General features: G+C 40.6%; 1 protein-coding gene across 1 annotated transcript in view; it reads left to right on the top strand.

The window, feature by feature from the left end:
- Window positions 1-219: 219 nt before the first annotated feature.
- Window positions 220-15,873, top strand: part of LOC310650414 (putative acyl-CoA dehydrogenase 6) — a 74,119-nt gene continuing 58,465 nt past the window's right edge. Inside the window, exon 1 of the mRNA XM_083379399.1 lies at window positions 220-475. Coding sequence (XP_083235525.1) covers window positions 263-475 — 213 coding nt within the window. The 5' untranslated portion in view covers window positions 220-262. The remainder of the gene's footprint in view (window positions 476-15,873) is intronic.

Genomic DNA, 15,873 nt, shown 5'->3' with positions numbered 1-15,873 from the left:
TTCAAGGTCCCTTCTAGCTCTATCTATCTATCTGTCTGTCTGTCTGTCTGTCTCTCTCTATCTATCTATAAAATTGGGTAATTCTCCGGCGTCAGTTACTGTTCTGTATGCCTCTACGTCAGCAGTTGTGTAATTTATTAAAGACCCAGCTCAGTATAACTGCTTTATAGAAGCGAAACAACCGCATTCGAGGATAATCCACCGTCACTAGTTGCCGTTTTCTAACTACAACGCATGCGTTCGTCGTGCTTTACTCAACAGCATGGCGCTTTCTCGGAATTCTTTTTTCAGTCGTAAAGACCTAATGAAGTTGTTAAAACTACCGCTGCTACGTTTTGTTGGAGTCTCAATTGCAGGTTTTCCAGAAAGTTGGTCGCTTAATCCGAACAACCGCCCTTATAGTAATGGCACCCTTTCCGGAGGTCACCTAATATACACCGAAGATCATTTTGCATTAAGATCGTCTCTGAGAAAGGTACTTGTTTTTTAGATCTATGCGGAAGGCAAAACTAGCTTTTATCCTTTTATTCGCTGAATTGGTTATAGGGAAGTGGCAGGGGGCAGAATCTGAAATTAGGTTTGTCTATGGTCAGGTTGCCTCAAGATCGCTTGGCGAAAAAAGTTTTGGATCATTGTTCGGATTATGTTACAAAGTTTGTTAAATCTGGAATCACACAGATCGCCCGGTTTATCTACTCGGAGTTTTATTATTATTCCTTCATATAGTTGGAGAAATTCAGATTTAAGAAGGCCAAAAGTGCTGCACCTCAGTAGGAACTTCTAATACTGTGGCAATTCCTTTAATTCCCCCGTCCCCCGCAGGAAACATTTAAGTACTGAAATGTCTTATTAAGATACTGCAAAGCCTACTTGAATCAGTTGCTTTAGTAATGCTTCATGCCATTGTTACAATTATTCATTATTATATGCTGCAGGATATAGTATTGTGAAACACATCTGTTCTTATTGGCAGAAATAAAAAAAAATATCTACCTAAGCGTATAAGCATTTGTAATTTGGATGGTTTGGGCAGAAGTCAATGGTGCTTCTGAAGCTCCATAGTTGTTAGAAATCTGCAAAAATCACTTGTGGCTCTATGGGCTCATTCCCACAACCAAATTAAAGTGCAATCCACCCAAATTTGAGGTTAGCAGAAAATGATAATCATCTAACATTTGCTTTCTCCTTTGATGTTTCCTATTTTGCCATAGATATTCATTACAGTAGAAGAGTTACCTCCCACTTGACCTTTCAAACTGCTTCCCCCGTAATTGCTTGCTATTTTCAAGTTATTTTTAAACACAGTATGGCTTTGTTGCTCTTCTGAAAGTGGCAGAATTGTACTCAAAATCAGCCTAGCAAAAGCTGATGCGCTGATGTACTCTACAGCAGAGAAATGACAGGCTCTTTCTCTCTCCTGCTTCACCATTCAGCTCCTCTTCCTTCCCTGTTTAGCCACCATCTACGTCTCTGGCCAGTGGTTGGGCTAAAGCAGGGGACTTCAAAATTGGCCCTTTTATGACCTGTGGAGGGACGCGGTGGCTCAGTGGGTTAGGACGCTGAGCTTGTTGATCAGAAGGTCGGCAGTTTGGCGGGTCAAATCCCGAGTGCCGCGTAGCAGAGTGAGCGCCTGTTACTTGTTCCAGCTTCTGGCCACCTAGCAGTTCGAAAGCACGTAAAAAAAATGCGAGTAGAAAAATAGGGACCACTCCGGTGGGAAGGTAACAGCGTTCCGTGCGCCTTTGGCGTCTAGTCATGCCGGCCACATGACCAGGGAGACGTCCTCGGACAAACGCTGGCTCTTCACCTTTGAAACGGAGATGAGCACCGGCCCCTAGAGTTGGAAACAACTTGCACGCATGTGCGGGGGAACCTTTACTTTTATGACCTGTGGACTTCAACTCCCAGAATTCCCCAGCCAGCATGCCTGGCTGAGGAATTCTGGGAGTTGAAGTTTGCAAGTCATAAAAGGGCCAGGTTTGAAGACCCCTGGGCTAAACAGAGGCCCCCTGACTGGAACTAACTGGAGGCGACTGTGTTGAAGGGTAGAGATTAGGGCCTGGAGCAGAGGGTCTTGTAATGCACCAGTTTAAAGTGGCCAATAGATGTTAAATATTTAGTTACCATTTATTTGTTTTAAGTAAACATTTTTATTAATTAAAACCAGACTGCTTTAGAATAATGGGGTGGCTTGATGGCTCAGCGGTTAAGACGCTAGTCTTGTCACCTGATATGTATTAATAATTCTAGATAGATTTAGTGTGTATTAAGGAATTCTCTATCACATTTTTTTGTTCACTAAGACTTTCAGAACAGCAGGGTATTTAATTTAATATAGTCCTATAGTAACTGTATCTGCAGCATATCTAGGATTACAAAGAAAAAATGCAATATATTTTTTTATAAAAATCCTGTTTAAGTATCAGTGATCATATTGGTCAGTGGTGGCGAACCTATGGCACGCATGCCAGAGGCAGCACTCAGAGCCCTCTCTGTTGGCACACGTGCCACCACCACCAGCAACAGGTCCATCAGGATGCCACCGCTGCCCAGAGCAGGAGCCCCGCCCAGCACAAAGGAGGCAAAGTGGCCAACTAGCAAGCTTGAGTAGAGGTGGTAGAGCAGACGTCACCAAGCATTGTTGATTGGTGGACTGGAAGAAAAGGGAGAAGGAAGCATTTTGCATGTGTGCATGCGTGCACAGGCCTGCGAGCACGCACCTGCTGTGAATGGGGTGGGGATAGCGCATGCGTGATACTAGCTGTGCCCCGTTCTTGTGTGGTGCAGTGCCTTGTATCTGCACCCCGCTGCATGGCGGTGGCCATTTGTACACCTTGCACACGGTGGCCCATTTTTGCACCCCACTCAGTGGTGCCTCCCTGCCACCCCCCCCCCCGAAGGCACCACAATGCTGATGCAGTCCTGGCACTTTGCGATATACAAGTGGGTTTTGGGTTGCAGTTTGGGCACTCGGTCTCTAAAAGGTTCGCCATCACTGATATTGGTAGTTAAAATTATGAATATAAATTTTTTGCTTAAGGTTGAATTTCATTTTGCTTGTTTTATTCCAGAAGGAATAAAGCCAAGTACAAGGGAAGGGATGCGGTGGCTCAGTGGGTTAGGACGCTGAGCTTGTCAATCGGAAGGTTGGCAGTTTGGCAGGTCGAATCCTGAGTGCCACATAACAGAGTGAGCGCCTGTTACTCGTCCCAGCTTCTGCCAACCTAGCAGTTCGAAAGAACGTAAAAATGCAAGTAGAAAAATAGGGATCACTATGGTGGGAAGATAACAGCGTTCCATGCGCCTTTGGTGTCTAGTCATGCTGGCCATATGACCATGGAGTCGTCCTTGGACAAGCGCTGTCTCTTTGGCTTTGAAACGGAGATGAGTTGGAAACAACTAGCACGCATGTGCGCGGGAACCTTTATTTTTATTTTATTTATTTTAATTCCATTTATATCCCGCCCTTCTCCAAAGACTCAGGGCGGCTTACAAGCTTAGCAGTAGCCTTCATTCTATGTATATGCCTGCTTATTAGGGCTTTCACACACACCCCAAGCGGCATTATTACAAAGTCAGCTTAATTGCCCCCAACAATCTTTACTTTACCTTTACAAGGGAATAGCAGGAGAGGATAATGTATCAGTCAGAATATGTATCAGTCAGAAGTCAGAATATCAGCAAATAGCCTGTGCCTGCAAAGATGAAGTGAGGAAAGCTAAGGCTCAAAATGAACTAAGGATTGCGACCAAAGTCAAAAATAACAAAAAATGCTTCTTTCAACATATATAAAACAAGAAAAAAGTTAAGGAAATGATTGGTCCATTAGTGGGGGAAAGTGGCAAGAAGGTGACAAGCAAGAGGGAGAAAGCAGAACTATTTAACTCGTTTTTTGCATCTGTCTTTACACAAAGGGAAAAAACAGTCCAAACTACCAAAACCAGTGCCATAAAAAACAGAATAGAAACGCAAGTTAAGATAGGCAAAAAATGGTAAGTGAACACCTGTCCAGCCTAGACGAGTTCAAATCACCAGGACCAGATGGATTACACCCCAAAGTTCTCAAGAAACTGGCAGACGTGATCTCAGAACCACTGAACTATATTTTTCAAAGATCCTGGAGCACTGGGGAACTACCAGAGGACTGGAAGAGAGTTGATGTAGTTTCCATCTTCAAAAAAGGGGTAAAATAGATCCAGGAAACTATAGACCTATCAGCCTGACCTCAATACCTGGGAAGATTCTGGAAAAGATAATCAAACAACAAATCAGCGAACACCTTGATGCAAACAAAGTTATCACTAAAAGTCAACATGGGTTTGTCAAAAACAGATCATGCCAGACAAATCTTATTACATTCTTTGACCAAGTGACAAAATTAGTGGACCAGAGGAATGCTGTCGATATAATTTACTTGGACTTCAGTAAGGCATTTGATAAAGTAGATCACAACCTACTACTTGATAAGATAGAAAAATGTGGGTTAGATAGTATCACCACCAGATGGATTCGTAGCTGGCTGACAGGCCGTACTCAGTGTGTGGTCCTCAATGGAACTGCATCTACATGGAAGGAAGTGTGTAGTGGGGTGCCCCAGGGCTCTGTTCTGAGCCCAGTGCTCCTCAGTATCTTCATTAATGCTTTGGATGAGGGGATAGATGGGGAACTCATCAAATTTGCACACGACACCTAGCTGGCAGGAACAGCCAACACTCCAGAAGATAGGCTTAAAATACAGGAGGATCTGGACAGACTCGAACACTGGGTGCTATCTAACAAAATGAAATTCAATGGTGAAAAAAGTAAGGTTCTACATGTAGGCAGGAAAAATCAAATACACAGGTATAGTATAGGTGGTAACTTGCTCAATAGTAGTAACTGTGAGAGGGATCTCGGAGTCCTAGTAGACAATCACTTCAATATGAGCCAGCAGTGTGCTGCAGCTGCCAATAAAGCCAACACAGTGCTAGGCTGCATTAACAGAGGGATAGAATCAAGATCAAGTGAAGTACTAATACCACTTTACAATTCTTTGGTAAGGCCACACCTTGAATACTGCATCCAGTTAAATAAATAATTTTTATTTAGAATATGATTATTGTAACTATAATCCTGTATTTAGCTCTGGGAAGTGGGGGGAGGGAAGTGGGTGGGAGACTTGTTTCGGGGGATCCAGCCTCTGTCACCCCCTTCTCTCAGTGAATGGAATAGAATAGAATAGAATAGAAATATAGAAAGTGAATAGAATAGAATAGAATAGAATAGAATAGAATAGAATAGAAATATAGAAAGTGAATGGAATAGAATAGAATAGAATGGAATGGAATGGAATGGAATGGAATGGAATGGAATAGAATAGAATAGAATAGAATAGAATAGAATAGAATAGAATAGAATAGAAATATAGAAAGTGAATGGAATAGAATAGAATAGAAATATAGAAAGTGAATAGAATAGAATAGAATAGAATAGAATAGAATAGAATAGAATAGAATAGAGCTGGAAGGGACCTTGGAGGTCTTCTAGTCAAGCCCCTTGCTCAAGCAGGAGGACCTATACCAGTGGTGGTGAACCTATGGCACGCCTGCCAGAGGTGGCACTCAGAGCCCTCTCTGTTGGCACGTGCGCCACCACCGCTGCCAGCAGCAGGTCCTTGTCGGTTCGTGGACTGGAAGAAAAGGGAGGGGGAAGCATTTTACATGCGTGCATGCGCGCACGGGGCCACCAGCAGGCACATGCTGCAAAGGGGGCGGGGCTAGTGCCTGCGTGATACTCACTAGCCCAGCCCCGTTCTCACGTGGTGCGGTGCCTTGTATCTGCACCCTGCGGCGCGGCGGTTGGCGTTTTTGTGCCTTGCGGTACGGTGGACCATTTTTTGCTCGCCCTTTTTTTTCGTGCCAGAGGCGGCACTCAGAGGCGCCTCCCTGTCCCCTCCCCCAAGGGCACCAGAATGCCGATGCTGCCTTGGCACTTTGTGATAAACAAGTGGGTTTTGGCTTGCGGTTTGGGCACTCGGTCTCTAAAAGTTTCACCACCACTGACCGATACCATCTCAGACAGGTGAATGTCCAGTCTCTTCTTAAAAACCTCCAGTGATGGAGCACTCTTGATTTCTGGTGGCAAGCTGTTCCACTGGGCAGCTGAGAGAAAGGGGCGGCAGAAGCTGCATCCCCCGAAAGAAGTCTTCGCCGAGAAAATGGGCGCTGAGACGCCTCATTCTCTCGCTCAGCGGAGACTTCTTTCGCGAGATCCAGCCTCTGCCATGCTGCACCGAGAGAACAGCAAGCCGCCCCATTCTCTCGGCAGAGCACTCCACCGCCCCATTCTCTCGGCGGCTTGCCACCCCGTTCTCTCATCTCAGCAGAGACGTCTTTCGGGGGATCCAGCCTCCAGCTGCTGCATTTCCCAGCCTCAGCTTATACTCGAGTCAATAACTTTTTCCAGTTTTTGGGGGTAAAATTGGGGGTCTCGGCTTATACTCGAGTCGGCTTATACTCAAGTATATACGGTAAGTTATGTTGCTATTAAGTATTCATAGAAGCAATACTGGCATTAGGAATGTGGTTAGCAAAAAATAGGTTGGGATAAACTTAAGTAAAAGGCATGCAAGGTTGTTTAAATATTAAATAGAAGATGTAGTGCATTAATCCTAATAGAAAAAAAAACAATTTTAGAAAACACTCCGGATTTTTACATTGTGGTCAATCAGTACAAATTGTTTGATTTTGGCACAGTATGGATTATTTTTAGCTTATCTAGTAAACCACACTTAAAATAAACCCCAATAGTTAGAGTAGAATAACTTAGAGGAAGTTATTCTAAGCCCTTCACTATTGTTTTAGTAATTTTTTCTGCGTAATTTCTAGTATGTTTTGAGAATACCTGGGGAAGGTTATTGCTAATTACTAGGTAACCATTTTAGCTGTTCCATATTCAGGTCACTCAATATATGCTTGAACATTTTATATTTGCCCTTGTGGAGAGGAAAGAGCCCCTCCCTTGGGGATTTTTCCAACTGGGACGCAACTATCAGCGCTTTGGAGAAATAATTGAATTGAAGCAGAGCTGCTGGAAATAAGTATTTTAATGGCAAAAAACTAAGATGAGTGACATTCAGCAAAGTTTCTTGGCTAGCTAGAAAGAGTGGTCTCCAAATGTGTGTCTTTATACTTTTCCAGGGTTTTCAAAATTGTCAATTTTGATTTGTTGAATTTCTGAGTTTTCAAAATGTCATTCCTGAATCGTGGAGCAGTGCATATTGCTAGGCTGGTTTCTTTATCCAGTCTTGTTTAGGAAAAAGGTTAAAAGTTAATCCCTGTCTCAGGAAAGAATCTGATGTGTTTCATTAATTTTATATATTTTTCTGTGTTTGTGTTCTAATCCTGTCAGTCTTCCTGTGGTTAAGCTTACCTTCAATGTTTGTTCAAGTTGATACTTTCCACCCGTTTGTTAGCACTTGGGTTGTGGGTTCTGAAAATGAGCTAGACAGAGTGTTTGTTTTAATTTATAAAGGACTCATGAGGGCTTATTTGGAAAGATTTAAACTGTTGTGATTAAATTTTCTTCCCGCCTTCAGATTTCTTCTTCTATCTGAGGAGGGGGGGAGGTCTTCCTTCACCATGATTGATACTTTGTTTGGATGGTGTTTTAGACGCTCTTTGGGAAAAAAGTTACAAAGACTTGTTACAATTAATCAGAACTGCTTGTCCTCTTTTGTTATCTCCCCTGAACATAGAGATAGTGATGTCTTGCTTTCATAAAATATCAATAATGGTACATTGTAAACTTAGTGCTAAGGAATATTATGTATGTTTGTTTATTCTACAATTCCATTAAATAATAAAATAAGGTATGTAGTAATTGATGGAAATATTTCAATCAACAAAGGATTGTAGGAAGGTAATAAAAATCAAATGAAAAATTAACTTCCGGTTTGCCGCTGCAGCTGCCGCAGCCATTGGAAGGCGAGCTCGGGCTTCCACGTCTGATTTCACCCTGCTGGGGGACCCTGGAAAGGGTCGAAAATCACCCTGTAGGGGCAACAAGCAAGGAGGGGACCCCTGCTTGTTCGTAGGAGGGCAGTAGCCCTTCCGCTTGATCCAGGTCAACCCTCCACACTGGCGGATGAAAGACCGGCCATAGAAATATGGCCCATCACTAGGCTGCAGACAGCCGAAGTCAAACTTACCACCAGGCACCTATAAAGCAGCGCAGATGAGACTGGGTGTCATGCCTTCATCCAAGCCTGACTCTGAGGATGACATGGAGTGCTTTATTGAGGCCCAGGTGGGGGTGTCTGTGGCTTCGGAGGACTGTGGGGAAGAGCAGGCTGAGGCAGGCCAGGGCTCTTCAGGTTTGCAATAGGAAAGGTATAGTGCAAGCGAGGAGCAAGGTCCCACCACCTGATCCTAGAGCAAGGAGAGCAGAGGAGGAGAGAACAACGGAGGCCCACTTCACAAGGCACACCTGGGGACTAAGATATAAGGAGATGCTGTGGGATGGAGTATTTGCCGGGAACAATACGTGTTATCTGGAGATGTGAATTGTGCCTTGTCTAGCCTGGTCACCTTGGAGTTCGGACTGGTCAGTTTCCTGTTTCAGCCACAGAAGATATTTCTGAGTCTTCCCTTGCAGACTGCAGGCAGGGCGAGAGTTGGAAGGATTATTTATGTTCTATTTTTGTGTTATCTGTCTTGCCTGTGTGTGTTTGCTTGAACTCTTGCCAGCTTCTGTGGGAGCTTTTGGAGAACTTGGGCAATGATTAAAGAACTGTTTCTTTGCTAGCTTGTCTCCTTTCGGGGCCCTGGGTCATCACACTGGGTGAGATCTGAACCTCTCTTCAATCCTAACTATTTTTTCTACCTGTATAAACTGCCCAAAGTATTTTCCTCCCTGAGGGAATGGAAATTTTATCCCACCCTCTAAAAACAGTGGGGACTGACTATCCAGGGGAGTTTAAAATGCTGAAAGAATAACCTGATTTTAACTGGATTTCTATCTTTCTAAAATTCGAGGACTAAAAGATTTCTTATTCTTATTGAAGATTTGGGTTTTTACTACAAAAAAGAAGTAAAATTGGAAAAAGGATTATAAAAAATTTTGGACTTAAAAAAAAGTTAAACGTTATGGGTGACATCTTTTGGCTTACCCTGATATTACAACTTATTAGAGAGCCTTGGTGGAGCAGTGGGCTAATGCCTCCTTAAGTAACACCAGCTGCCTGCAATTAGTGCAGGTTCGCATCCCACCAGGCTCAAGGTTGACTCAGCCTTCCATCCTTCCGAGGTAGGTAAAATGAGGACCCAGATTGTTGGGGGCAATTAAGCTGACTTTGTAATAATGCCGCTTGTGGGGGGGTGTGAAAGCCCTAATAAGCAGGCATATACATAGAATGAAGGCTACTGCTAAACTTGTAAGCCGCCCTGAGTCTTCGGAGAAGGGCGGGATATAAATGGAATAAAAATAAATAAATAAAAAATATTATTGCCTAAAAGAGACTTGGCTTGAAGCCCAGACTATAGATAAAACAGATATCAGCTGTGAGAAGCCCAGTGACAAAATTATTTTCATTCTTTGGTTGTAAAGCTTTTAATTTAACACACTACTAAGAGAACATGGATGAAGATCAGGAACAGATTCTCTTTATGTTGAAAGCAATTTATGAAACTATTCTTACAGCTTCTGATGAAATAAGAAGCTACAGAAAAGAACAAGATGTCAGCCTAGATATACGAACCCAAACTTTGATTACAACTAAAGAAACAACTACACAGAATATAATAGAAGAAGTGCAACAATCAAATACTATGATAGAAGATTCAACTGATCAACAAACACAGTTAACAGAAAACCCAGAAAAGGGACTGAAAATGGAAAAGACTTTCTATATAAACCAGAAGAAATCTGAGGATCAAGAAGAAGAACAGACTGAAGGGAAGATAAATATTTCAGGACAACTACGTTAAGATGGAAAAATAGACAGACGATTTGTTAGTATTTGATGTTGAAACAAGAGAAACTTTGGAAATTAAATTTAAGACATTTGGAAATTAATAGAAAATAAGAATGTTACACTGAATTATTAATTAGATTATATAAGATGGTGAGAAATAGAATATATTTAAATAGATAAGACGTGTATCCTGAATATTAGATTTTGTGATGAATTGTGATAAAGGGAACTTTGATTTCTTAAAACTTGGAAATTAATATGAAATGTTAAGTTTAAATATTAATGGGAAATTAAAATTGGGAAAAGCTAATTAGGACATAGATTGTCTATAAAGACTGAATGGTAAAATAACCAGGATATGTATAAGCTAAAAATTATTGATAAATGTAAGAATGTTTTTGTATTTAATTGTTATAATAAGAATTGTATTAATTTAGTGGTTCTGGATTTTTGGTGCAGCCAGACGCACGAGGAAACCATTCCTTGTGTCGCCTGGATTTCTTCATCAGGGAGCCCCTGTAAAGGGGTCGAAAGTCGCCCTGGAGGGGCGATGAGTGGGGGAGAGGTCTTTCCAGTCAGCAGTAGAAGGGTGGCGGCCCTCTTGTCGGCTTGGAGCTACTCTCCGAACCGAAGAAGAAGGGATTGGCCACTCCCATGGCCCATCATTTAGCTGTTTCCTGCCGAAGCCAAAAACACAACAAAACACTTGAAAGCACTTAAAAACTGGGTCAGAATTGCCTTCTTGTTTTCCTAATTGTCTACTTTCCCTGCCAAAAGCTTCTCAAATTTGCTTCCCCCTGCGAGGAGAGAGGGAAGGGATTTTTTCCCCCACCCTCCTTAAGAGCAGCCTTTGTCTAAATTTATTGGACTTACTGCCTTTCTACTTTTGGCCCATTTCTACAGAAATGGACTATTCTACCTATTAGTCTAAAAAGGGGACAAAAAAAGAAATAAAAAGATACTGTCTGAAAAGGATTTGAAGTACTCTGGGGATATTTAGTGAATACTATTGGCAAACAAGCTTGTTTACATTTTGGACTGACCTTGGCATTAAGATAAAAATCTGAAACAGCTGGAGATGAATTTGGCTTAGACTTGTGGAGGTGGACTCTTACTGATTTTTGTTTGAAAAATAGCCTCCACCAAGGACTATTTATAATTATTACAAAATGGAGAATGATCAGCCACAAACCTCGCTTGACTATAACCTCATACTTGAAACAATCTACAGTCACTGAGATGTCTATCTCCAGATTTAATAATTTACATACCAACCTTAAGTCACAAATTGAAACCCAGACTGCAACTAAAGAATTTATACTTCAGAATATAACAAAATTTGAAGATATTACTACTGAGGCAGAGGAATATAAGCAACAACTATCCAAAGAACCGACAACTAAAAGTACAAGGAACTATCACTATGGCAAATAACCTTAAGGACCAACAACAAACTATGGGAAAACTTAATACTCAACTTTTGACTCCATCAAAAGAGCCTATAACTTTAGAAGTATACTATGTGCAAGTAGTGATGCTAACTTAGAGGATGTGGAAGATCAACAAAGACAGTTTCCTGAAAGCCTGGATAGCCAAACATTAATTACAAAATTGGATAAGACTCTTTACTTAAAGCAGATGAACCCAGACGGAAGAGGAATCCAGACCGAACTGAAGATAAAGTTTTTAGAGCAAATTCAGAGACTAGAATTAACAGGGCCACAAAGTAATGATTACAGATTGTAATATCTGCTGCAGGTTCCCAGTAAAGAGGACAGCAGTCTTAGGTATGATTAGCTGTTTATTGCCTCCACAGGAACGAACAAGTATGTTTTTGAAACCCCTTATATAGTGGTGCTGGCGAGCCTCTGGCCAATCCCCGCTTGTGGATTCTCCCGCCATTTCGGTGTAAGCCAATCCGCGCGGACCGCGTGCACAGCTGTCAGTTTCAGCTGTCATCGGTAGCCGCGTGTGGAGCTGTCAGCGGTAGACGTGTGTGGAGCTGTCAGCAATAGCCGCGTGTGGAGCTGTCAGCTGTCAAAAGCTGTCACTTGCGTTTCTCTAAGTTTAACAGTGTTTAACTCACATATATTACACAAATGGTTTTGTTTTTGTGGATCACTGATGGCTAGATGGCCTCCTTCGATTCAAATAATATGTACTGGAGCGAAGGGAGACCTATCTGACAATTCAAAGGCCTTGGTCTGGAAACCTGATTGGCAAAAAAGGAAAGCCAGAGTTAAATATAAAAAATGAGTTCTTAGAGAACCATTAAAGGCTATCCTTTTAGTAATCAGTGCTCTATCAGGATCTAAGATAGAAAATGTTTATGAGAGAACTAGAATGTGTTTATGTATCTATTAGGCTTATTTTAGACATTATAATTTGTGCACTGACATAATGGAAATTTGGTTCATAGATCCCACATTTGATGTTAAAAGACATTTGATTATTCTATTTAAGAATTAAGAATTAGCTAAAATTTAAAACAGAATCTGGTTTTGTATAAATAGTTGTAGATAGATAAACATAGGCTGTGGTCCTGTCAGTAATGTGTGATGTATTAGGATGTGAAACAGACAATGTTTCTTAGGTAGAACATAGCTACTCAACCACTGTGTACATGTTAGATGCTATAGTTTTTGCTGTAATGAAATAAGGGAAATTTGGGTTGTGAATATTATTTGGGATGTTAAAGGCTAAATTTGAATAATATAATTAAAAATAAAATTAGGTAAACTTTAATAACAGTACATAGATATATTTCAATGAAATTGAATTAGCAATTTTTTCAACTGACCATGCTATTTCTGGAAATTTATTAGTTTAAACTGGTTGTATGAAATGTTAAGGGAAATTGAGAAGGATGTTTTGATAATGTAACCTGAATTATATACTGAAAACTCTGTTACTGAATCTCTGATTACCCAGTCATCGTGATGTTTTCTAAATATGTAGATTTTAACTGAAAAACTAATAAAACTTGTTAAAAAAAGAATTGTATTAGTTTAAACATGAGACAGTAAATACTAAGGGGAAAAGAGAAGAAATATTTAATATGGTAGTTTGAGACTTGTACTAAAGATATTTGTATGTCATTGAATTATCAATTAACCCAGCCACCACATTGCTTTTTAAATACTTAAATGTAAAATTTAAGAGAGAGAGAGAGAGAGAGAGAGAGAGAGAGAGAGAGAGAGAGAGAGAGAGAGAGAATATTAGAATATTAAATGGTACAGCAAACCTGGCCTGCAAATAAAACTAGTGCTTATGATGTCACTGGGGATACCAGAATCAGAGAATGTTTCTGAAATATAATTTTCTAAACAAATAAATACCTCCTCCTGTGGAAATAAAGCAGTAGTGGAACCCTTAATATATAAAGGTAGACATTTTGAGAACTTTGTATCTCCCTTGACGGAGGAGGAGGAGGAAAGAAGAAGAAGAAGAAGAAGAAGAAGAAGAAGAAGAAGAAGAAGAAGAAGAAGAAGAAGAAGAAGAAGAAGAAGAAGAAGAAGAAGAAGAAATGCACTTGATTAGATTACAGTGGAGCAGCCTATTCTTGCAAATCCACTGAATCTCACTGATTTACTGAGTTGCTCAGGAAGATGAACCAAGATACCTTGAACATATCTTAATGACGATCTCTCTTGAAACTGCCTGGACACTGGTAAGAATCCATGTTTGAGCCTACACCAAGGAAACATTATGTCATTTCCATTGCATCTGCTGGTCCTCATTCCCTTTTCACTTTGGGGGAAAGGCATGTGTGAAGAGGTGCAATAAAGAATTTAAACAGCAAATGGTAAATAACATTTCTCACTTTCAGATGGGGTTGAACCGGGGATAGTACCAGTGGAGATGACTGAAGTTCCTTCTGTGGAGTGATCTTATATCAGTTTGAAGTCCTTTTGAAATAGAAAGGCTTTCTGTAACCTCAGCTTTGCCACTCTTACTTGGATTCCTGCCTTTCAGGGTTCCTTAAGGCCACTCATGAGAAGGCTATGGGAGGCTGGACCTGAGCAGTAATAAATGCTTTTTTGTGTGTAAATGGGTGGTCAGGTGCATCCCCTGATCAATAAGGCTCAGAATACAACTATATTGAATAATTTGAGACCTGACTCCAACTTCATTTTTATCATAGTTCCAAAACTCCAGACACTCTAGAAGAAGTGGGTTTCAGGCCAGAATAGAGCCCATAAACTTCATTAGTTGTGCTGGTGGATGACCTTTTGAGAGAATGGGACAATGGGAATGCAATTCTCTTGGGCCTCCTTCTTCTCTTGGCAGCTTTTAATACTTGGTTTAACTCTCAAATATTAAAACTGTTTTTAGTTCTCAAAAGTAGTTTCAATAATTTTCTACTCTGGCCTATGGATTATAATTAAAATCATTTGTAAACCAGCTTAGATTTTCAGAAAAAATATCTTTAATTATGTTGATGTTTTTTATGTCCTCTGTTTGCGCTGAGGGGCTATTTGGAGTTTGGGGTTAAGGGTTCATTTATCTTTATAAATTTCACAAGGAACTTGAAGCTTGGAGTTAATTCAGACCACACACATTATTAGAATATAATAGAATAACAGAGTTGGAAGGGATTTTGGTGGTCTTCTAGTCCAACCCCCTGCACAAGCAGGAAACGTTAAACCATTTCAGACAAATGATGTCCAATCTCTTTTTTAAAACGTCCAGTGTTGGAGCATTCACCACTTCTGGAGGCAAGTTGTTCCACTAATTAATTGTTCTAACCGTCAGGAAATTTTTCCTTAGTTCTAGGTTGCTTCTCTTCTTGATTAGTTTCCATCCATTACTGCTTGTCCTGCCTTCAAAGGCTTTGGAGAATAGCTTGACTCCCTCTTCTTTGTGGCAGCCCCTGAGATACTGGAACACTGCTATCATGTCACCCCTCGCCCTTCTCTTCATTAAACTAGACATACCCAATTCCAGTAATCTTTCTTTATATGTTTTAGCTTCCAGTCCCCTTATCATCTTTGTTGCTGTTCTCTGCTCTCTTTCTAGAGTGACCTTACTAAGGCATTATAAAGTGGTTTATGGATTATAAATCCTATTTTATGACAGAAGAAGAAATACATTGTTTGGGTGGTTCATTTATCCCTCACATCCATACTAACTAGCTTGGGTAAACATTTGGGTGTTTTACATTTTGAAGTGATTTAAAGGACAAAATGTCTGTCTTAAGCTTTTCAGTTACTTAAGGCACCCACTTCTCCCCACAACATTTCTGAAACTTTTCCCTAGAATAACTTCTAATCCTGCCCTAGTTTAAAGTATGACCCTTGATGTATCATACAAACCAACAGGTTTAGCACACCTGGAATGAAATGTACACTGCAGCAGCAGAAGAGAAGCCTTTTGTTAACTCAGAGCTTTCCCAGAAAAAGGTGAAGATTCAGAGACTGTAGTCCCAGGATGAATGGAGAAAGAGAAAGAAGTTTGACTTCTCCGAATATATTTAGTGTGCTAAAATGTTTTTTACTTTAGTTTGGCAAGATTCTGTCCATTAGGTGTAAATAAATAAAGGAATGGACTCAATTGAATCTTATTGTCTCATCGCTGGGCATGGGCATGAAAACTGATTTATGATTTAGCAAAATATTCTAAGCAAAACATAATTAGACCAACTGTAGTTTAGCATGGTGTCTCAACTAGCTAGTGTCTGAGGGTCCTCCAATGAGTTTCATAATTCATTGCAGAATTGAATAATTTTATCCCAGTATTCTATTTTAACCATTTTACATGGTTACATGTTTCAGTGGATTTTAAAGGGAGGGAGTTCTCAGTATAGAACTCTAGCTTTTCAGCAATAAAACATTTTTTCTCTTAATTTAATATAGTCCTTGGATACAGATGATTTCATAATCAACTTCACCTGCTCCCCTATATCTTCAGTTATAGAAACT

The sequence above is a fragment of the Vipera ursinii genome (genome assembly GCF_947247035.1).
Source record: "Vipera ursinii genome assembly, chromosome: Z".
Lineage (NCBI taxonomy): Eukaryota > Metazoa > Chordata > Lepidosauria > Squamata > Viperidae > Vipera > Vipera ursinii.
The sequence above is the reverse complement of the archived record's forward strand: the minus strand, read 5'-3'. Positions and strand labels throughout refer to the sequence as shown.